We start from the raw sequence: 24,899 nt of genomic DNA, 5'->3' as shown, positions 1-24,899 counted from the left end.
TGCTTGTTGCATCTCTTATGTTTGTGGTGATTCAGAACACAATGGGAGTCAGAGCTGCCAGCAAAGACATTCTTAGGGAACGGGAATGAAACAAATTACCCACTTAACACGGCAAAGATCATTCTGTTAAACTGAAGTACAAACCAACAGGATTTTAACACACAGTATCTCAATCAAGTTAACACAATTCTCCTCTTTTAGAAAGGGATTTTCACAACATATTCCTAAATTTTGGCACCAGAATAAAAAAACTATCAGAAACAGATATAGTTTGTAGCAAACTGCTAATCATTAACTGAAATCCACAAAGTCCCAATCCAATAAAAATGGTGCAGTGTAGGATGGCTGGAATTATTTGAGAACAGCTTTCCATTTGCCTGTTTCAAAGTTCATTCTACAAAGAGTACCAGTGGAAAGAAGTTGTCAGAATTTGCTCTTTAGATCATGTGTACTCTATGGACTGGTGGCTGCAGGCCTGTTGAGAGACAGAAGGCCAAATATATTGTCCTGGTTTCCATGTGATAGCTTGTTTTAAGAGACAGACAGAAGTGTGTGACATTAATGCCATATGTTAATATTACTTCCTATGAAAGAAATTGATGGATGCAGAATTCGGAATTTGCAAATATCAAAACAATAGGAAGATATTTCATGATAGCATAAGTGGAAAAGAAAAAGAACAATGAGAATTAAGAAAAATGATACTGTATAAAAACCTCTTTACTATGAGGCAATGCACAGTAGGAAGTTCCCTGAGAACTGGCTTGTAGCATTGTAGGAACAAAAGAAATTGAACAGTTAAAGCAAAACAAAGAACATAAATGATAGCTCAGAGCTTTATTTATCCAACACCCAATCAGCAGCTTTAGACTGATTTATCAGCTAGACCTGCTAAGAAATTTTATAACCATTGCTCCTGTTTGGGTAATCCATAGAGAATAAGTTTTTGCACTTACCTTGTTAGAGACAGAATAGCAGGATTAGGTTTTATTTTGCTGATGAATATGGGCCAAAAGTGTCCCAGCTAAACAAAATCCTGGCAGCATTGCACAATCATCAATATTCATCTACCTGCTATTTCAAGTAAGCTCACAAAATGGTTAGTTAAAAACATTAAAAAAATCACCTGCAGAGCAATCGTGGTGTTCTTCGCAGGATATTTCCCCACCAGTCCTTGTTCTTTGCGTTTCTTGAATTTCCTAAAGTAGTCCTGTATCAGGAAGGTGGCATAGAACTTCCCCACGGTTACCTCATCATCTAAATGAACAGACCAGACAGATCTCTCCCAAGTCAGCACATTTATCAAGAGCCTGTACACTCACATCTGATTTGGGGGGGAAAATGTGATGGGTGCAACAAGTACTATGCTTCCAGCTTACAACAGTGGGGCCTGCAACAGGCTCAAAAGCAATGTTTCCGCAAGCAGGTTTGGTTCAGTCAGTTAAGTGAACTCATCCTAATAAAATACAGTACTTTACCAAGACTCATGTACTTCTAAATAAGTTTCTACCAAAACCATAAACATGTTTGTATATACATAGAAGCTGAAGTACTGGCTTTAGTTACTTGGAGTAAATAGATTAAATAAAATCTACTATGACTCACATACAGTGATGTTCACAAGAGTGACTCTGCCTACATCTCTTTTTTTGTCACTGCTGAACCAAATTTGCTTGCCAGTGTATTATGTCAGTTCTGTAATGCTGAAAATAGCCTCCATCAGGGAATTCAGTACAATTCAAACAGTAGGCAAACAGCCAGGGCAGTGAAATGTAGCATTTTTACAGAGTCACTGTTGAGAACAAAATCCAGCTTTGAAAGTTTCCAAAGGCAGGTGCCTTGCAAGGACACCAAAATCGCCTGGTTCACAGCAGGTTAAGAATTAATGTGCCTGTTTATGAGTCCATTGAATCATTCAGCTAAGTTTGATCTCTTGGTGATTAATGCTTGCCAGAAAACTAGGAATAGTTTTCTATCCAAAAACATTGCTTTTGTTGTCACACAATTTTTTTCCCTATTTATCTGACACGAAGTTCCATTTCCCTTCCTGCTGTACTGTCCAATCTCCCCGTGGTTTTCAGCATCCAGAGGTAGATATTTGCAACAGGATTTCTGGCTCCTGCTGTCCATAAAGAGGGACTGGTGTGGTTCAGGCATCAACTGTTAGTCTGTACAGTCGTGACTTGACTGAACATGAAAATCTAACATGCCCAGACACATTTTAACACGCCTCTGATAGAAATTATGGGCTTTTTTAAACATTTGATTAAAACAGACTGTCCATGCATCTTCATTTTATCAATAATACATGCCAATGTATCTCACTAAGGATAGTATTTGTAGTAGTGTTTTTACCTGTAATTACTGGTTTTTCTAATTTAAATTGACTTTCTTCTTTTAGTGACTTGCTTTCATCAAAAAGGGTAGGGAATCCAATCCATGGGCAGTACTTTTTAAAATCCATTTTTGCCTCTCTGATAGAATTTATCTCAAAATGAAATCCCTACCACACCAAATCAGCTCCTCTCATTATAATGTCTGAAATGGGCTGTATGCATGTGAGAAAGTATGACAGGCTTTAACTACAGTCAAAATGCACCCAGAATCTTCTCCCAGCAGTTTGTCTTTAAAGATAACAAAACAAAAATAATTATAATAATTGCTTCAAAAGATACTGGTTGGGAGACCAGTCTGTTGCAGGAAATAACTTAGCATATTAAAGAGCCTGCTCTGCCAAACTCTGACAATTCCTCAAGGGTCAGAGTCCCCTCAGTTCCTGCTAGGAAAGACACAAGTAGCAGAAAATATCAGGAACAGCTTACAAGAAAAGCTCACCAGTCTATGGATTCCATCTCAGCAATAAAAGGCTTTTTAGTTGACTCCACAAATTTCATTAATAAACCTTTTGTGAACATTTGCTTTGATGGTCACCTGTAATCTTCCTTTGCAGCTCTTCAGGAGACTAATGGTGCATTGTATTAGGATGAGATCTCTTATACAACATGTGAGGTAAACTTGCCTTCCCTAGTTTAGATAAATCCACTGATCTGCAACATAGCTCTGGTTTCACTCCCCAGATAAGCCTTTCCCCATCCTTCATACACTATTTCATTTCAAGTATTTGAACAGAACTTTTAAGGAAGTGGGTTAGCAAAGGGCTCCCAGAAAGAACAAGCACATAGAAGTGACAGACTTGATATAACAAACACCGCTATGGGTTGCACTCAGAGCGTGTCTCACGTCAGGCTATGACACTGCACCACCACTGACTGTGCCTGAGATGACAACACCTGTGAAATACCAGGATGCAGAAATGAAGGGCCCTTATTGATCACTTTGGACATGCAGCAATTGTTTATAAACATATCAGACAAATGCAGTGCCAGTTCACTGAACTGTGCACACCGAAGTCTGGCTGTGTCGGCACGGTGCTTGTGTCAGTCACAGGCACAGTCAGTCCTATGGCAGACGAGCACACAGGAACTGATGCCTGGCCAAGGGGAGCCATCCTTGACTCTGCTTTCTGAATTACACACATATAGCCAGATATAGACAGGTGTAGGAAGGCAGCTAAGCATAACTGACCACAGAACAGACAAATTGCTAATTACAATTAGTGATGGCAAAAGGAATCATTTCAAAAGGAAGCTGTTGGAAGAGGGCAAAAAGTACTAGGCAGGATTAAATGGATTTACAGGTGGAGACTGGGAAGTTTAGAGAATACAGGTGAGTTCTTAGTGAGTTTTATGTACTTCTCTTACTCTTTAATCTTATCAACAGATCAGGCATTTGACTGACATTCTATGTTTTTGCAAAGCAGTTTCACCCTTCTGTACTGCAAATGTGTTGCTAACTATGAAAAGTCTCACTGAGTTATAGTAAAAAGTTATTTAATCAGTACCAAGAATTAACTGTTTATTTCTAGTGCATTTATTTATAATTCAAGGGGGGGGAAAAAAACCTGCTATACTGATTATTTTCATTCTGCTCTGCAAATAAGTGTTCTGGAGAACATGACTCACAAAGGACCTAACATTCAGTAATATCAGCACAAGTAATACTGGTGCAAACTACTATAAACTGGACCTCTCAATAATTTTAAGTGCAAGTGATTTTAACATATTGAATTTGAATGCTTTGTTGATTTATATTGAAGAGAATTTTCCATCTCCTAGGAAATTGTTATTATCAGCAGTTATTATTAACTGGTGTTAATCCATAGACAATTTTCCATTGAATATTAAACATCAAAACTAATTTCTACTGTACACTAAGCTATTTTACACTCCTATGGCATATGAATGTAAAATAGCTGTATTGGCCTTTTTTTTTAGGTGGTTTGCAATATTTTCAATTTTCAGATAAATCGTAACAAGGTCCACAGAGGAACAAAGTAAACTGGAATTGAAAATTCACAAATCTGCAGGACTTCCCAACACATTCCTATTTATACTGGGTTGCAGAAGCCATTCTGTCTCCTATCAATTGAGCACATCCAGGTTTTCAGCCTTCTAGCTACACTGAAGAGCTACATTTGCAGAATAAACATTAGCAATGAATTTCAGTATAGCTGAAAATAAATACACAGCTTATACTCAGCAATGAAATGAAGCTGAAGTTAAGAGTGAATTACTATGTGAGATTAGTTCTAGGAATGTAATCTGTACAGGTTCATTGTCAGATTGATTTAGGCAGGCAGAGCTCGCTATTCTGAAGCATGCTTCTTGATTTCAATAAAAATGTAGGGGAATAAAGTTGGCAAGAGGCAACACTAATTCCATGCCACCACCCTAAAACAGAATTGCTTCAGAATATTCGGAAAGACTCATAGTTGAAAGGAACAGAGGCTGCAGAAAAAGCTCAAGCACATAGTTACAACAATAACAAAGCGATTCATCTATGCCATGCAAGCACTTAGGTGTAAGGCTAAAAACAACAGAGTAGAACACAAAAGTTGTTTTAAATGTGCAGCATCAGCTCCCCTTTGGAGAGTCAATTTAGCCAGATTTTTGGCTTCATCCCCACTATTATCCAGCAGCCACTACACCAACAGCAAGTGGCTCCTCCAGCCACAGAGATGCTGCTCCACAGAGTGCAGGCAGTGTTCCTCCTCCTGGCACTGAGCATCCCCTTCCAGGGCCATCCCTTCCAGGCCCACCATCCCCCTCCACGGGGCAGGGGCTGGAGTCTGAGCAGTCTTGGGAGCTGCCATAGCACTGTGAAGTGCAATAAACTACAAGGAACACCAGGGGATTACAATGGAGCTGAGGATTGGATGTCTGGGTAAATATACCCTGGGCATGGGTGACAGTGAGACAGATCCTGCACCTTTAAAACTTGAAAAAGCAAGTATAAAACAGTCACCTAAACCTACACTACAGCGTAATAATAAAAATGTATATATTGAAAAAGGCTAAATATATATATATATCAGAATATATATATTTACAAAGAGAGATACTGACGTGTCATTTTACGGCACGTAGGAACAGTTAATAAAAGTGCCTTGTAGTTCTCACAAATGTTTGGTGTCATTAGAACTCAGATATCTCCTTAGATGGGCCACATTCATATCTCAGTCTTATAGGCATAAATCTGAACCATTTCCATCATCTGTGGAATGGCTCTGTTTTAAACTAGCATAGCTGAGATCATCTAGCTTCTTGCTTTATTAATTTAGCAAAAAAAAAAAAAAATTTAAGCTGGCAATTAATTTTTTTTTCTCCCCAAAGTGTTCAACATATACAAGCAAATAAGCTATAATGTAGCATAGTACAAAACATGTTGTTTTGCTCAATGCATTGAAATCAAGCTAGTTTATTTTGCTGAATGATTTGAAACCAAGACTATATTTAGGTCTAATAAGGATCTTTTTCAAGCAAGAAAATAGTCATAGCATTTTCCTCTCTTTCTGAACTAAGTCTCGCTTATCAGTCCTATATGTATTATCTACTGCAATAGGATATAATTGTCTCAATATTTATTTTGCTATTGTTTGTTGTCCTTAAATGACATTATAATTGCAAAATTTAGCAGTTTTATTCCTTTGGTTCCTAACAATCTAGAAAGACCAACATGCACGGAGAACAGCACACGGCAGAGTTTATCGGACTGACCGCCAGCGGGAGGGACAACTTGGTCAAGTAATTTCATGCTTGTTTTCTTCCATATTTTCTTTATGACTGCTCTGAGTTCTTCATTGGCTTGCTCTAGGTTACCTGTGGCAAGGAAATGGGAAACAGAGGATGGTTCAACCAGGTGCAATGAACAATCCTTTGGATATTAATTAGCTGTATACAATTACAGACTGTGATAGAGATCCTTTGGGGTGAGCCCGGGCTATGTGATGTAGCAGACAATGGTACAACTAAAGAGAAAAAAAGGGAATAAGACATCAAATTCCTGGTGCTTTCAAATCCAGCTCTGGAGCACTGCAGACATCAAATGTGACTTCTAGACCTTGGCCTCACTCTGTCGCTCCTTCTGCTTAAACTGTCCAGAAAGTGACAACTTGCTCTTTACAAGCCACTTCTTCCTTGATCCAAAGCTGAGCCTTTATTTACTTAATCACTGTAATTTCTCAGCTGTACAGGCTTGAAAGTTCAAACAACTGAGTACTGAGCAATTTTTCATCTCTTGCAGTGCTCACCTAAACCACAATAATGCCTGAGGGGCCTTAATCTAAGTTTGTTATTGCCAGTGGAACCCAAATTCTCCTGAGAACAGCAGAAGAAATGGAACCAAAAGCAGTAAAAGATGGCAAAAAAATTTGAAAAATGTGTAAAAATAGAAAGAAAATCCTTTGAAACATTCCACTATCTTTAAAAACCTTTCTCTCTTTAATACAAATGACAGAAATCCATTCAACCCAGTCAGAACTGGCCTTGACCAGATTGGGAATGTTGCTTTCAAGTGTGCAAAAGCTGCAGTTGCACCACTGAGCTAAAAGGTAGTGAGGAAGGAGCACCTTGATTGGGCAGGAAGGGGAGTTCATTCATTTCTTGAAGTAGAACTCCTGCTATGCCACTGCTGCACATTTTTATCTGACCAGATGAAAACACAGAATAATTTCTGACGTATCTTTGCCTCTGGCCTCACTTTCCCTTTCCTTTCATTTTCTAGCAAATCATTCCTAGCAAGAGTGAATACAATCCATGATCCAAAACCAGATCCAGCAAGACCAAGGCAGCCCTACTCATGTCCAACAAAAGAAATAAATTGTAACTTTTCCTTATTGTGCTTTGTGACAAGTGCAGTAAAGGCTTTACAGTGAAGAACCTTACCTTCTGTTTTTATCTTTAGAGCAGTCCTAACCAAAGCAAATAAAGTAGCATTGAACATGACGGTTCCATCACTGTTTAGTGGCATATTCATGGCTACTAACCTCTGAAAATGAGAAAAGGAAAACAAATTTTGATGCTGCTTGCTTTGAAAAAACCTTTCTTTGAAAAAAAATTTGTAATGTTAATTTTGAAAAGTGGACGTATCCAAATAGTATTAGTGAGAGGAACATAAATTATGTAAGCTCTTCAAAACTAAGTTGAGTCTTCCATCCTAGCTGTGTATAATATGCAGCCAATATTTTTGATATTAATCACATGCATGCTTATTCAAAAGTTAAAATGTACAGTAGTTTTCTTGAGCTATTTATTGAGCTAACTTTCAAACACTGAAGTTCTTGACTGTTAGTCATGCTGTGCCAGTACTAAGGACAAAAGCATCTCTTTCAGGGCATGGCCTCCAGCTGTAGTCATGTCCCAGCTTTCCCAGGGGTTCCTCATGCTCCATAAAGAGCACCAGGTCTTAATTGTCTGAGCCCATTTACTCCTCAGGAAACTCTTCAGTGATGTTGTGAGCCTCTTATGCCAGCTACACTGAACTCCTGTGAAAGGGGCTTTTCTCTTTGGGTCAGTCCATCCCTGCATCAGTGTTCTCCTTTTAGAGCAGCATTGCTGTGACCCTGTCTGCCAAAAGAATACAATTTCACCTATCAAAATCTTTTCCTAATGTCTGACTTGGATTTTCTTGTATTCTAGTTTAAAAGCATTACTCAATGAATAATTGATGCTAGCATATAGACAGAGGTTTGCTTTAAGTATGCCTTGAGACATTCCATTCCAACCCAATGGTTCACACATCAACTTTACCTATTTATAAAACAGATATACAAGAAATCTAAAGTACAGTACTGTTGTAACAATCCTTTAATTAACAGGTCTGATCTTATTCCCAATGAAATTGCTAAAATCACAATATCCGTAATTCTGAAGTCCTCAAATAATGTAATAATCATTAATCTCCTTTGTGTTGTTTTTCAACTTTTACATTAAAATGCCATTAATCCTTGTCAAAATTAAACATTTTGCCTAAAAGATTCTATATAATTTTAAATTCCCACTTATTTTCTGTTTTCTTACTCACTTCATATTGTATTACACACTATTATTCACTCCAGCTTTATCATCTTGCAGTTGGAGAGAAAATCAGGTGAAACCCACCTTGCAGGCCACTCGGTGAGGGCATAACTTGCCAAAACCAAGAGGTGGCTGAATCCGTCTCAGCAACGTCACCACATCGAGGTGTTTTATCCTTCCCCTAGAACCAACACACATCAGTTATCAAACATCCACTCCCAAAAAATACACCCTGTTCTGCTTGTATTGTTCTCACTAAATAAATTATACCAGAGAAATGATCTAACTTACTTTGCTTCAGGGTCATATTCTGACCATATTCTTTTGAATTCATCCAAATGATGGGGGCCCAGAATGGACCAGTCACGTGTCAAATAATCAAAATTATCCATAATGACAGCCACAAATAAGTTTATAATCTAAAAAAAAACCAAACAAGTAATTAGGAAGAATCCACCTCGATTATTTTGATTTTTTAAAATTCAACAGGTAGTAGGTTAAGAACTCGAACAAGTAGATCAATGATTTTTGGCAAATATCGTCAAATAGCACAGAAAATATTTGCATTTAACTGCCTAACTGGAAGTCTATCAAATCATGACACAGTTCTATTTTAGAGTACTCAATGTTCTGACATTGGCTGCAACACGGTTTTGTTTCTCTTCCTCGGTTTGCCAGATCCCACTATATGAAACTGAAGAATGGGTGCAATATACATATTATGGCCCAGTGTGTATCTCAGAAAACTGTTTCTGTAGCAATAGGATTCAATTTCATGACAATACATTTTGTTAGCACAGAAGGTGATACAGAGCAGCAGAACATATATGTTTACATCAGTTCACAGAATTTTGGTGGACCACTCTCCTTTTGCAAGGAAACGATTACTGTGAATAAAACAAATCAATCAGCTTATACCAGACACCTGCAATGAGGAAAAACATATTTCAACAATTATTTTCGAGCAAATAATCCATTCTGACACAGGTTAGGGTGAAAGGTTATGTTCACTTCTCATGTGCCTCACATGAAGACGCTTGTAGAGACACAAATCCAAATTCTAAGTTTAAACAAAACAAACAGCATTACTAATAAGTCAAGGGAATTGCAGCTCTATTATTAATGCACAAAATAACAGCTATCAAAATACTAATTCAGCTTTGAAATGTGCAGCCAACCACCCTGCACACATGTGCAGTCAGGAGAAAATCTCACACGTGAGAATTTAGAATCATAGAATAGTTTGGGTTGGTAAGGACCTCTAAAGGTCATCTACACCAATTCCCTGCAATAAGCAAGGACATCTTCAGCCAGGTCAGGCTGCTCAGGGCTCTGCCCAACCTAACCTTGGATGTTCCCAGGCATGGGGGTCATCTGCCACCCCTTTGGGCAACCTGTGCCAGTGTTTCACCACTCTCACTGTAAAAATTGGCATAAAATACAGGATTTAAGACTCTGTATGGAAAAATATAACCTTGCCAAATATTTTGGATATAGGATCTTCAGTCATTCTCTCAACTCACTATGCTTCATTCGGAAGAAAGCCAAAATGCCAAAGCTCATTGCTGTTGATAAGCACAAGCTAAACTCACCAAAAATGCACAGAGCATGTAAAAACTGATAAAATAAATGATGGCAAAATTGCTTCCACATGTGTATTCTTCCCCAGGATTATAATCAGATTCTGGATCACAGCGCTTTCCAGGCAAACATGCCAGCATGATTTCCTGCCAGGCTTCTCCAGTTGCACACCTTTATAATGTCACAAAGATAAATTCAGCATTATTTGATCAAGTTGGATTAAAAATGCATTAACTTGTTACATTCTGAGAAAATACTGGAAGCTGTACAAGCCCAAATGTGAAGACAGAATATGAACATTTCAGAGTAGAAACTAATTAAAGAAAAGTACAGACCAAGTTTTAGAACTGACAAGCACAATCTGACAATGCAGACACATTTTATAAGGTAGATTAATGCACCATAGAGGCTTGCATGTAAAAATTGGAAGCCCAAACTGTGATTTACAAGTTAAATGCTTATTGCAGCAGAGGTATTGTGTACAAAAGCAGTGTTGTGTATGAAAACCTGTCATAAAATTTCAAAGTACATGTTTGCAAAAGATGAACTGTCCTCAACTGTGGTTGAAGAAATGCCTGTCTCTAATTTCTGCTATTGCATTTTTTGTACAGTTGCATAAAGCCTGTGTATAGCCCCATGATTTCAAATTTTTAAAAGACAATTATATAATTATGACATCTTTGGCTGTGTTTATTACCTGGTGTCAAAGGCATAAAGTGATTTAGATCTCAGTGGGTGATGCCTTTAGTTCCAGATAAGGAATGTCCTGCCAGTTTTGCCAGCCAGGTGAGTAACAATGCACAGGAGTTGAATTACAGAATCTCAGGCAAGAGACTGCTCAAGGTGGTCACCCTTAGAGGCATCCCTGTCCCATGTCATTCTCTCGTTGTTCCAGGACGTTTTGAAGCACTCCTGGAATGTGTTTGCCTTCTTCTTAAGCTCTCCAGTGACGGAGATCCCATAATCCCCCACCCCACATTAAGATGTAGCTACCCTCACCTTCAGGAAGTTTTTCCTATGGTTTATCTGATATTTCCCTTCTGCAAGTTACAGCCTTTACCTTTTGTCAACTCTTCAGCAAACGTAAAGAACAGTTTATTTCTTTACATTTGCAATAACTTTTCATTTCTTTGAACTATCACAGAAGTTGTACTTCTAAAGTTTTCAGTAGGGGCAGAGTCTTTTGCAGCTTTCCCAATACTCACACGGATTGATATCTGGGCTGACTACATTTGGGCTCTGCCTGAAGACAGTTACTGCCCCAACAAGGAATTTCACAAGAGCTGTAATGAGTTTAGATCTGTATCACCTCACTACAGAACCCTGTTGTGCCAAAGGACACTCAGCACACAGCCACAAACAGGATGTGCTTGTTGAGCTGAATTGATTCTCACTTGCAAACACGTTTTGCACGTTTTTCATACATCAGTGAAATGGGATGCACTGAGTGAGAGTTAAGGTTTACTCACCTGAAGAGAAGAAGCACAGCTTGGGGGAAAGTCTGAAAATTGTTGTTCCTGTTTATTTGATTGTTGTCCCTCATGGCCACTTTTCCAAATACCTACAATAAACCAGAATTTTGATTTTCATTCCAGTGACCTGTGCTATCAGAAGCCGTAGGCCTTGCAATCTAAGCTTCCTTCAGGATGCATGAAATTTCACAAACACACTTTCATTACACTTTAGATTTTTCATGATAGTCATATAAGCACAGTAAATTTATCACTTATACAAGGAAAGAAAAAAAAAAAGCAGCACACAAAGTTCTCTGGTGTCTTTTTGAATTTCCTGATCAAGAAAATTAGAGCCAAATAAAGATTTTCCATTGCTCTGAAAGCTCTGCCTTATACACAGCACCACTACCAAAGGAATGTTTCAATAAGCAACTTAGGAAACAAGCCTCAGACCAACCTGTTTTGAAATGCTAAAAAAATTCTCTCATTACCTGCATTCCAATGACAGCATAGATGAAGAACAGCATGGCTATCAGAAGGGCAACGTAAGGCAGAGCCTAGAAAGGGACAGGTGCATTGTCTTTTAATAATTTCACACCATCATTTATTTCCATTTTCAAAAGTAATTTCTCCGTTCAACACAGACTTTTCCAAGGTTTTTCTTCCTATGCAAGTGCTTAAAATGTTATTGCCTGTCACTCTTAGTATTTTGCTGCATGCAATGAATACCAGCTTCATTGTATTTTAAGTTACTTCTGCCAGCAATCCAGAGGGAAGGATCTTTAGTGTTTTAATTTTATTTTCATTACTGATTCTGACAACACAAAGATACTTTGTTCTATACAGTTACAGAGTTTCATTAACTTCACATTTGTCAGTTTTCAGGAGCAATGATGCAAGTATCTATTACACTTATGAAATTGGTTTTATGTAAAATATGTGTTAAATTCTTCTTCTAATAAGTCATCTAATAAAATGTCTGGAAGCATGAGATCTATGTATAACAAACCTATCCTACTTCTTTTAAATATACCAAATATTTTTCCAGGAAGTACCATAGAAATCTCACAGTAACAGCTAATATTAAATGACAAAGAATGACCCTCAGACTCACTGAAGTAATTGGTGAAATTTATTTTGGCACTAGGATGGAAATGTATTTAAATATGCTATTATTGTTAACGTTAACGAAAAAAAAATTTTTTACACTCTAGAGGGTATTGCTCCATAAAATTTGGTGTATAAATGGTTGTAATTATAAAGCTAATTTAAATAAATTGTGCTAACCTGAAATGATTTGATAAATGTCCACAGTAATGTTCTGATTCCTTCTCCTCTGCTCAGCAGCTTCACCAACCTCATCACACGGAAGAGACGGAAAAAGGTGATGGAGATCCGAGCGCTGTCTTCAGAGTTCTGAAGAGCATCATGGAGAAGTCAAACCAAATACAAACTCAAACATGCAACACTTCCAGAAAAACAACATCAAATGCCAAGGTGGAAGAGGTAAGATTTGAAATGTATCTTGAGGGCCTGTTCACCTTGATAATCATGATATGAAAGGAAAGATTACATGCTGAAAACACAGGACCTGTAGAAATGCTTCACACACCACATGCATTTCCAAGTTTTCTGGTTTGTTAATAGGATCATATTGGGTTTGTTTGTAGTAGACTCCAATAGAACACTGACAATGAATGCAAACCACTGCATAACACCTTTGCAGTAAGACAGGTATGAAAAATACAGAAAAACTTGGTGGAAAAAAGACATGGTAAAAAGAATAAACTCAAGTATAGGTAAAACCACTGGGGTCACTTTACTGATCTTACCCCAGACTCATCAGTTGTGACTGTTTCAGTTGGCTTTGGCTTTAAGAAATTAAGAACATTAAATATTAAAATCAAATAAAAGATTAAAAAAAGTTAGCTTAACCATAAACAAAATGAAGAACATTTTTAATTTCTAAATGTAAATAAATGTCTTTCAACTCAATATATGTCCTGAACAAAACATTAATACCCTTATTAAAACCATCCTCTCATCATTTGGCTGACTCATGCTAAAACATTTTTGGCTGGCTCATAATAAAATCTTCTGGTATAAAACATGTTTAAAAGATTCAATGGAAAGTAAATACAAAATAAAATATCTGCTCCCTTGTAGGCCAAACAAAATTAGCCATCAATTTTCACAGGTTGCATGAAATTACAGCAGGAAGCCCAACTAAAACTCCAGAACAAAGCTCTGGGACCAAACTAGCCTTTCAAGGTCCTTTTCTGCTATGCCCCATTTGAAGATTAATTATTCCATCACGGGAATCTAACCCCAGTCAAGTAATTGTGTTTTATATCACATCAGGAGCTCCCTTACAGCAAAGTTAATTCACTTGAGGTAACTCAGTGATGAACACTGGGTGTTGCAGTGCTTAACAAGCACATGTTGCCAAAGGGACAAACATTTTTAGCCCCATGCCCTGAAGGCTGACCCTTCCAAAGAAGGGCCCATGAAGAGGCAATACTTGAACTCTCTCACCATACCTGAGCTGCTGTAACAGGACCAGGCATGGAGAAAGGGATCAGGATTTGATTGATCCTTCTGGAACAGATCTGTGCAGCCCTCAGGAGCTACAGGGAGCAGCAGAGGGGCACATGCGATTTCTTGTTCACAGAGCCAAACTCTGTGTCCTGTGAAGAACATCTCACTTTTCTCCATTTATTCTCTCTGTCAGATTTTGGAGAAGCCTTCCTCAGAGCCTAAATGGTCATGCACTTTGCAGAGCAGGCAGGAAAGCTTAAAGGACCAACGTCCTGTGCTTGCTTGTGCACAGACTTGCAGCAGCTTCTTCCAAAATTGGAGTGTCTTTAAAAACATTTATAGCACTAGGAAAAATGGGATTCTGGATGTTAGATCCCAGTGATGGCTCTTACTCTCTTGCCTAAAATATCCTCCTTTTAAAGGGGCCCCTTTCAACAATTCCTGTCACATAGAGCAGCAGTGAACACAATGCCTCCCCAGAGCTGCTTCCAGCACGCTGTGGATGCACCAGCCACACTCAGTGCCACACTTCACCTACTCAAATCTCACACACTGCTGTTAGTCAAGATAAAACTTGAGGAGAAGGAAGGGAAAAGAGAGGAGCTGATTCTGTTGAAAATATGTTATACAAAGATACTATGGTAAAGAAAAGCAACAAGGGGTAGTACTTCAAAATCAGATCATTATTAAAATACTAATTGTTTTCTCTATTACTTTTTCTTTCAAAATGTATATAATATCAAGGGATCACAGGGGGAAAATAAGGTAAAAATAACTGTTTGCTCAACAACGTGCAATCTACATATGGATACATTACTGCCCTGCCAGCATATCAATGTATTCTGAAACAAAGAGTTTTTAACTGTATAAGGGATTATTACTGAATTTGGGCATTAAATTAACCAAAACCCAGATCTCCTTATTAAACTTTAACAAGAAGAATATTTGTAAAACTGGCTGTAACATCTAAACTTTCTAGGAACTTATATAAAATAGACAGAAAATCAGCTGCTAAGCAAAGACAACAGCTTCATTAGAAATTCCCTGTGAATTTCAACAATTTTAAATAAAATCATCAAAATATAATTAAGGTAAAAATCATTATCACAAATATCATAAATGTCAAAATATCACAGATCATGGAAACAATCTTGCAAAGCTGCCTACCTAAATCAACCCCAAACCTGCACCAGTGCACACAGATCCGCACTGCTACTGACTCTTTAGCACAGAAAAAAAATCCTTTTCAACTTAAGCTTTAAAGAAAAAATGTTTCATTACACCTTCTGCAGATGAAGCCTGAAATGTCATATTAATCTCTGGTGACTGAGTCAGGTTGAGCTTCATATTCTCTTAAATAGTGAGCGAATTACGTAATTTGCTTCAGTATTTTGTATCATCAAAAATTGAACACAGTTATTTGACAGAGATCAGATTAAAGTACAGTATCATCACAAATTGACACTAAAAAAAAAATTAAATAAAATGTTGGGCTTGGCATTTGGGAATTTTTCCCACTATGTTTTATCGGAGAAGAACAGGGCCCCAAATAAGTTAGCATCAGTATTAGGATGGCAATATATAATGGGATAGATAATACCAGAAAAAAGATACTTTGCTCCTCCACATTTTTATTTAATCACTTTTCCAAATGAAAAAATAATGAGTTTGCATTACGACTTGGTTATGAAAAAAAAACAACTCTCAAAAGGAAAAGTCAGTAAAAAAAGGTTTTGTACACATAATTCTCTTAGTAATTACTTAATTCTCACTTTTAAAAATGCAGAGGTCAGATTACCCAAACTATGTGATCAGTTCTACTGGAGCTGCTCAGGAATGATGATCCCTCACTTTTTCTGTCAGGAGGTCACTGAAGGTATTTTTGTTTGCACAGTGGTGTATGCCCAGGACTGCCCAAGGCACACTCCCCTCATGAATCCCTCTTTCTCAGCTTCTTCAGACTAAGAAGTCCTAATTGCCTGCTTCTGATGGCTGATCTGATGCTGCTGGGGAGTGTTAGGATGTCATATGCAACAGATTACAAATTATGGACACTGGAAAGCGCAGGCCAGTAATGAAAAATAAAAACACTCTGTTCACAAAAAGCAAATTGTACAATAATACCAAGGTGGAGATAAATGCTAGAAACAAAATGTGAACATGAACTCCTGATATGAGAGGAGTTTTTCCTACTGAAGATGAAAATATTCATCACTGGGCAAGTGTTTTGGGTTTGACATTTTAGAGTGTACCTAATTTTTTACCCTCTTTGGCATTTCCCTCCGATAATACAGCAGCTTCATTGATTTTACTAATACCAATTAAAATGAAGCTAATATAGTGATGTACCACAAAAGAAAACATTATTCATTCTTATTTATAAAGGAAATGCTCATCTGGGAGACAAAGTTAGTTAATGGTTATGTGTGTCCTTCCAGCATGAAGCAATGCTCAGATCTGGGAAACTGAGATAAAGATAAGACAGTCTTCAGCAACAAAAACAGACAGACTGACAGGAACAGAGTGTCTGCTTCCTACAGATAAGGAAAAACCAGACACTCCCCAAGCACACAACCTTATTTGCAGCATCAGTGACATTATGTGCACATACACACGTAAGAAGGTGGCACATTTTGAATTTGTACATGTAGGGAAGTATTAGAATAGACCTGAGACTGAGGGGGACAGGCTGAGCAGAGACTGCCTCTGAGGATGATATCTGCTGACAAGAATGCAAATAAAAATATTACCTGTGGTCAGACAATCTACATCCAGCCTCCTCCTTCCCCTCACCTTCCATCAATCATTCCAATGCTACTTGGTCCTAAATGCTTTGGGACTGGCTGGTCATTGGTAGGATTATTTTGTCCCTCAAAAACTGGGACTCTGTGATTCGTACGATGGCAGGTGTACCTCTGTCTGCTAGAAGTCTGGTAATGGGCACAGCTGGAATAAAAGGACAGCTTCTGCTTTCCCTGCTTGGCTGGCAGACACATTGCAACGAGGGGAATGAGCACAGAGACCTCCCTCATTGTTTTGCCTGTTCTGTCAGCCATGGGACAGCTACACCCGAAGCCTGGGTCAGCAAAGCACTTCATAACCATGTAATTTTGAGCTAATCATGAAATACTTCAAATAGGCAGTAATATATGATTTTTCTTTTAGTTAATCAAAGTGTGACAGAACAGTTTTCTTCCTCAAACAATCCCAACCCTCAAAATATATAACCAATGATCAACCTAAATTTCTGACTCCCTGATCAAAATATTTGCTACCAATTTTGGCCAAGTACTAATGCTGCTTATGAAAAATTTAGCACATTTCATAAACAGGAACTCCTTGTTGCATTCTTCATATTGCAACAAATGTTCAAAATAAACATCCTGACTAAAAAGAACTTCAGTGTCAAAACTGTGAATAGTGTGAAACAGATTGGATCATGCACTGGAAGCAAACTCTGTGCTTAAACAAAAAATAAACATGGTGAAAAACAGTGATGTTAGTAAATGGTGTTGGTCAAATGCTTCTTTTTTGCATATCGTCCCAAAGGGTCCAAGACTATGTCAGAACAAATGACATATGGTGACAATGTCCTCATCACCACAATTAAAGAAGGAAGCATCTGAATGACAAACACATATGATGACAATAGCATAGCAAAACATTCAGGTTGCCAAAATATCTCCAGAAACGTGTGCTATGAGTCCATGTGCATAAACACACACGATTTGTTCAGAGAATAGCTACTGCAATTCAAATGTGAGCAAGAAATTTTCTTCATAGTCTTATCAGTGCTCTGCTATTCCCTGTTCAACATGAACCAAATGCCCATAAACATCAATTAATAAAAATTTTAAGTCAACATGAGAAACACCAGAGAAGATTTTTAAAAAGTGTCTTTTCCCTTGTAAAAGATCTAAGTTCACAATTAATATGTTGGTGGCATAGGGTAATATATGATAACTAATAAATTATTACCATTAACACCATGGAAGCAGCTCAGAAATTTATTTTTGGCTCCAAATTAAATATTGCAACACTGTAGAGATTTATTGCACTAAGACTTCACACTAATGAAAGCAAAGCTGGATGAGAATGTAGTTTTCAGATTTACCCTTAAGCCTAAAGAGAAATGTTTGCAAAAGTCTACAAAAGATATCAACTGTATCCAAAAGTACAAATTACTGGCACCAATACCTAACATGTGATAGGGGTGCATAAAGTGGTACTCAAACTGAACTGGACTTGTTCAAAGTTGAGTCCAGAATCTCTTACAGGAGGTAGACATGAGGTTTTTATTCCACTCCTCCACAGAGGCATAAGGTCAAGATTCAAGACAGACAGGTTTTCCTGAGGGGCTCAGGAGGAAGATATAAATGCTGTTCCTTTAAGCCCTATTTCAGCAGAAAATCTGAAGTTCATTTAACATCAAGAATAAAATCAGTCCCACAGAGATGGCATTGACCATTTACATAAAAGATGAGGAAAGTGAACTCTCCACTATTTTCTCAACATTTTGGCAGCACATGAATGGTAAAGGAAACTTTAAAAATGTGACTTAAAACCTTCACAACCACTACTGAAACAATGTGATCATGCTTCTAAGTCATTCAGTGTTGGTCAGACAAATGGCTTCTGAGCTGACAAATAAGATCATTTCTAGACAGTCAGGCCAGATTGAAACTTGTATGTTATTTCCTTTCAACAACATACTTTATTTCCAATTTATTTCTCTCTCATTCTCCTAAGTTATAGATATCCCTCTCCCAGATTGGACTGACCACACTTTGTGCCTGCCAATCGTTACTCTGCTTTTTTAATTGAAAAGCAACCATTTCTATGACCACACAAGATCTTGCATGTCATGTGAAAGTTTCTGAAAACAAAAGGGCACAGAACCCAAAAGTATTTATATAGGTTTTAGTAGTGGTTTTAATTTTTTTTATTGGTACACCATAGGTATTTTTACTTATATATACTTGCCTCTAATAATTTCTAAAAATAAAATGAACATGAAAACCAATTAGGTTCATAAAAGAAGAAGGTTGAAGGAAGGGATATTAAATGAAAGAGTAAATTAAAAAGACAATCACAGAACATTTTTAATTGCCAAAATATATGTTGCTCTGAGGTGGTTCATTTCTGGAGTTGCTCACTGATCCAGTCCTTGAGAATGCTGACCAATCCTGTAAATTGCTTAATACATTAAAGACTGACTTCCAGAGGCACCAAAAATATCCCAACCACAGTAATTTCCTGGATTATGTGAGAGTGGGAGGTTACTGGATCAGAAGAATCAGCCTCAGGGAAGCATATATATTATTATAAAATGTAAAAAAAAATTATCAACAAAATAAAAGAGATGCCATTTAATTTCCAGTACTTAATACTGAAATCAAGGTGATGTGTACCTAGGCAGTCCAATCCATTCTCTTGTAAAAAATGGGTGAGATGCAAACTTGTTGTTTTCTAGAAGAACTCACTGGCCTTTGCAATGGATCTAAGCATACCCAGGATGCTGCTGAGCTGTTTCCACAGCACGAGGCAATCACATATGTGACCCAACAGGAGTGTTTGGTTCACACTGAGGACATGAAGTACTCACACTCATGTTTCCTTTACACTGCTCAATTAAGATGGTTGCAATTAGAACTGCGACAGGACCTGATTTTCTGTCAGTGCTGGTGATTTTTTACCCTCCTCCAAATCAGCCCTCAAACAAGGCTGAGCTTCCTCAGCTTAAGAAGTTTCTGTAGTGGGACTTCTCACAGCTGCTATTGCAACCAGGCTTGAAATCCCATTGGAAACAGAGTCTCATTAGCATCTCAGCAGAGCTGTAGATTTCCCAGGATCACTGTCAGTGTCAGATAACAAGTACAGGTGGAATGGCACAATTCAGAATGCTGAAAAAACACTGAGCCAAAGATTCTAAAATATGGGATTTGGATTACAGAAATTTACACCAAACTAATCAAGTAGGAATAGTTCAGTAGAATCAAAAAAGTAAAAGTAATAAAAACCTAAGAAATTTCCCTGGACACTCTGCAGCATTAACTGTTTCATGTTGAAAATGGGAAATCAAGCCCAGAAATATATTGAAACCATAATACATTCTTGACTTGCACAAACAAAGCACAGAAAAGTGGCAAGACCAGAAACAGACAATACTTAGAACACAAAGAGCCTGCTGTGCAAAACTAGAAGTCAAAGATGAGCATTTTTCCCCTTGTGAGTATAACATGAAAACTAAGAAATGGCAGTGCTGGTTGTTGACTGTGGTGTGTACTCATCTTGGAGATCATTAATTGGTCTCCAGAATATTTTCAAGACAACTGTGAGAATTCCTAAATGACAGTGTTCTTCACAGCTGGCAGCTCAGCAGTGACCAGTTAGAAGTAGAGCTGTCCAATTAGCACTGCCCATACACTGCTAAATCCTGCTTTGGCCATGGAAGTACCTCTGAGATCTTTCAATCTCTTCACAATCAAATACATTTTGCAGTTATGAGGGAAAGCTGTTCTGAATGATTGGTCTTTTTACACTCCTCAAATACACTGTTCACCTACACCAGTACTACTGTGAATGGAAATCATGGGTAAATTGCAAACATTTGAGCTGTAAGTCTAAATCCAAAACTTTTCTGGGGAAAAAAAAAACCTAAACTAAACAAAACGGACAAAAAACCCCAATCAAAAATAAATCAGAGGCGGCTTTTAAAAACATGCTCCATGAAGAATAATTATACTTTAAGAAATGTCTCAAGGGGACACTGCAGTTCTGGGCTGATTGACCCTCCCTGTCAGCTCAAGATCCTTCAGTTCACAGAAAGATCCATCCCCACAGAACTGAGAAAAATCAGTCTGAAATCAAAAGGTCAGGATAAAGTTCTTCTGCTCCCATGTTGTTACATCACTCCTCCTTTTTCTTTCCAGAAATTCAGACAGTCATGAGATTCTCACAGTTTAACACAAGACCAGGAAACAATTTCAAGGTCAATCAGTTGTCCAAACACCTATATGTGCAATGGCCATCAGTCAAAATTCTGGTGAAATATGGAGTTTTCCAAGTACTTTAAGAGTAATTCAAATTTCCGAACACTTACTGCAGGATATGAAAAGCAAGAGGATTGGGAAAAAATCCACAGCATGGAAAGCCTTACTTTCTATGTGCCCTTTTTCTGCTACCTCATGAGATATGAATGCTAACATTAAAACCCAAACTTCCCACAGAAAAATAAATCATCATTTATTAAACCAAGCCACTAAAAACTTACAGAATCTTGAATTATCTTGGTCAAGTTACCTACAAAAACCAATGGGCTTCAAGTAAAATAGCAACATAAGCTTAATTCTTTTTTATATATATTTTCTGTGCATATATAGAAGAACAACTCTTATTGTCTCACTGTGCTGTGTGCATGTGCAACTATACAAGTTTATAAATAGGTAATAGCAGCTTGTACAAACATCTGTATCAGTGTTTTGTTCTTTGATTCCAGGATTAAACATACTTTTCTAAAAAAGGACTTTTTTGGGGATTAAGTTTACATTTTCTGTATTTCTTGATGACAGCAATTACTTTTTAGTGCATGAACAGTTGCTACTTACATTAACTTCTGTTATAGCAATATCAACGACGCTACCAACAACAATTAAGGCATCAAAAGTGTTCCATGCATCAGTGAAATAGTGCTGTTAGGACAAGCATTCAGCAGAAAGAGAGCAAGAGAAAAACACAAACAGAAAAAGAGAAGAAAAGGACAGTGTTATAACACAGAAACACTCTAGGCTTCTCTGATGTACCACTATACAATCTAAACTTTCCCTTTCATAGCTAAAAGAAATTGGCAGAAAAAAAAGGCTATTTATTTCCCATATCAACATAATTGACCTATGACTGGTCTGTACTCAAAACTTTAGAAACATCAGATCAAAATCTGTGACTTGTCCAGATGATGGAAATAGTGGGGAGACAGAGAAAGAGAAGTAGGGACTGGGGAAAGTAAGCTGGGATATACTCACATCAGCTTCACTGAGAACGACGTCTACTATGCTGCCAATAACGATGAGGGAGTCAAACGTATTCCAGGCATCACTAAAATAGCCCTGAACAGAGCAGGCAGGGTGCAAACGTTTGTGATTACACATGAAATGTCAAATATTTGCATACTTCTGTTTAGTTTTGCATAAACAGAAATTAGTTAAACAAAACCTGTGGTCTAATGAGAAAACAAAACAAAACCAAACAATATTGCCTACTGAAGGAAAAGCAACATATATGTGCATGTGTGTGTATATATATAATTATATATATACATGTACAGACACACACACAGACACACACACACTCTACACATGCAGAACACACCATCAGATAAGCACGGTGTTGGCAAGCAAGCCATCATCCAAAATTGGTTTTGGGCTTCTAGCAAGGCTGAAAAATTCTAACATATATACCCTAATGAGGACAACAAGACCCCTTTCATTATATTTCTGCAAGACGAAGCCAATTGAAACCTCCCTCACATGAAGGAGTTTGTGACAGTCTTATCTAAGTGATTGGTAAAATATTCAAAGGGTCAGGTCTCACCACTGGCTAAACATGCACAGTTATTAATGTGAGACTGTGTATAAAGGTTGGAGAACTGCCTTAATCTTCTATTCTTAAACTAGGTCTAATATAGGAACTTATCCTACATTTGCAGTCAGAGGCTGACTCTGTAGCCAGTGAAGTCAGTGCTAAGAACCACAGCAACCGGAACAATTTCTTAATGCTTTTGGTTGGTGCAGCCAATCCAGTGTCTGAAAACTCATTTTCATAAATTGCTTCATCACCCTTCTGACATTTTATGGTTTTAAATATATTCCCCACGTGTGTGTTACTGGGACATGGCTGCAAAGGGTTGTAAAGGGCTATCATGCAATTAGCTGACTATGGGCATAAAACTGCATGTTTGAGCAGAGATAATTCAGAAGAATCCTCCAGGTAGGTTCCAGTGTGGAACAAATCAAGATATATTACAATTGTTAACTAGGGAGACCAGAGTTTTCTGAAATATGTGGATTTTTCCTAGTTACTATAGAAATGCAGAACTGCAAAAATTACTGAACTTGCCCTTTACCTCATTCAGATATATTAATGTATCAGTCGACCATGACTAAGGAATGTGAATTACGTGACAAAGGCTAAAATGTACATTTTGTACATGTACATTTCTTGGTAATTAATTTTAAAATACTAACTTTTCAGCCACTATTGAAGGTCTAAAATAATACATTTAGCAAGAAGTTTAAAATTACAAATCTGCTAATCTAACCTTATGTCTAGTTACACTTTTTATTACACTGTTTGCTCTAAGATAATGTTTTAGCTGAGTAGTTTAAATTACATGAGTTGTTAGCAGAGAAAAGCAAAATCAGGTCCAAAATATTTTACAATTTGACTGATATTTTTCTCAAGATTTTAAACTGTTAGATTTTCTAGTAATTTCACAGTTTAAAGTAATGCACTTGAGTGCATTACTATTTGAAAAAAAGGCTTATTTTGTGTGGAAATTTGCTCTTGGAGACTATGAGAGAGCTGCTACAGTAGACAACAGCTCTATATTTTATTCTTGGAAAGGAAGCAGTATCAGGAAAGGCTCATTATGTTTCTGATGCTACTCTCTTTTAAAACACAAATTGCTACAATCATTCCTTTGTCTAAGGAAGGCGCAGTAAGAGGAAAATAGATCAGAGTATTGTTATCTCTACAACCCTTTGCACTACTCTGGTTCTTTGGGAGCAACCATCAATTCCAGTCTTGGGGCAGAAGCCAGTGCTCGTGGATTTGGCCTCCTGAAGAAATGCCTCCATTCCTAAGAGCTCTTGCACAATTCCCTATCACTCCCTCCCTACTCATCCTGCTGCATGGGAACAAGCCATTCCCAAAGTTTTACTAAGTGAGCATCATGCTGAGCCACCTCAACAATACTGAAATTTATAATCCTAATGAGATTAGCAGCTGCCAACCAAAGAAAGGCAGCTTCTCTCATCATTTCTTCCTGATCACTCACATTCTTTAATTCTAAGAATCTCCCTTGATTTTAGAATAGCAATATTTTTATATATATATATATATATAGACAAAATAAGAGACTATTGGCAAACAGCAAACACATAATCAGCACAATCCTGAGCTGTGCTATCCATCTTCCTCTACAATGGGAACCAAAAAAGGTCCTCCAAATAAAGGATAATTTCAGCTATAGAAAAAGTTACTTTACTAGACATGCTACAAGATAAAGCACTGAAATGAAAAAAATCACATTTTGATTCAATACAGCTAAAACACTTTACAGCTAAAATAATCTACACATTTATTTATTTATTTTACGAAACCTTTTCCATCAGTATAGACAAATATTGTTCAAACTAATATGTAAAGCAAAAGCATACAAATAAACAAAAAACTAAGAGAAAATAAAGATGGTTTTGGAAAAGGGAGGAATGGACAAGTCACAGCAAATAAACATCATGCAAATAAGTTGTTTTCACCACTGCAAGGACCCAAGATCAATTCACTTACTAGCCATCTTTCCTTTTTTCTTACAAAAATCTGATGTAAAACGACATGGAAAATCATTACAAGTTTAAGCAACAACTGGCTACCAGGAAGCTGTACATACAGTATGTGTGGATGTATTATTTTTGATTCCAGAGCTGTATTTTGTTTTGAATGGCACTGAACCATGCTGAGCAACAGAGTTTAGCAAATGTGAAGAAAAAGGCCTGTTCTTTTAGCTTATATTATGGAAAATTTGCTCATTGAGAAATGTTGAAGGACAAAATCACAAATCCTGGGGAATATGTAGGCATGGAGAATTAGCAACAAAGTATGTTTCCATACATCTACCACATAAATATTTTAGTTC

At 37.4% G+C, this 24,899-nt stretch overlaps 1 protein-coding gene across 19 annotated transcripts in view; it reads right to left on the bottom strand.

Moving 5' to 3' along the window:
* The window catches only part of CACNA1D (calcium voltage-gated channel subunit alpha1 D), a 172,101-nt gene that overhangs the window by 21,140 nt on the left and 126,062 nt on the right, over window positions 1-24,899 (bottom strand). For 8 of the 19 annotated variants that reach the window (XM_039558772.1, XM_039558788.1, XM_039558771.1 and 5 more), the window contains 12 exons: window positions 22,009-22,092; window positions 21,595-21,678; window positions 13,282-13,320; window positions 12,737-12,865; window positions 11,941-12,006; window positions 11,465-11,556; window positions 10,007-10,166; window positions 8,706-8,833; window positions 8,499-8,595; window positions 7,284-7,386; window positions 6,117-6,218; window positions 1,127-1,257 (listed from right to left, as the gene is read on the bottom strand). In XM_039558772.1, the coding sequence (XP_039414706.1) occupies window positions 1,127-1,257; window positions 6,117-6,218; window positions 7,284-7,386; window positions 8,499-8,595; window positions 8,706-8,833; window positions 10,007-10,166; window positions 11,465-11,556; window positions 11,941-12,006; window positions 12,737-12,865; window positions 13,282-13,320; window positions 21,595-21,678; window positions 22,009-22,092 (1,215 nt within the window). The remainder of the gene's footprint in view (window positions 1-1,126; window positions 1,258-6,116; window positions 6,219-7,283; window positions 7,387-8,498; window positions 8,596-8,705; window positions 8,834-10,006; window positions 10,167-11,464; window positions 11,557-11,940; window positions 12,007-12,736; window positions 12,866-13,281; window positions 13,321-21,594; window positions 21,679-22,008; window positions 22,093-24,899) is intronic. The other 11 variants (XM_039558790.1, XM_039558779.1, XM_039558780.1 and 8 more) reach the window with 5 other exon arrangements.

Source organism: Corvus cornix, chromosome 12 (assembly GCF_000738735.6).
Source record: "Corvus cornix cornix isolate S_Up_H32 chromosome 12, ASM73873v5, whole genome shotgun sequence".
Lineage (NCBI taxonomy): Eukaryota > Metazoa > Chordata > Aves > Passeriformes > Corvidae > Corvus > Corvus cornix.
Note: the sequence above shows the minus strand (reverse complement) of the source record. Positions and strands in the feature narration are given on the sequence as shown.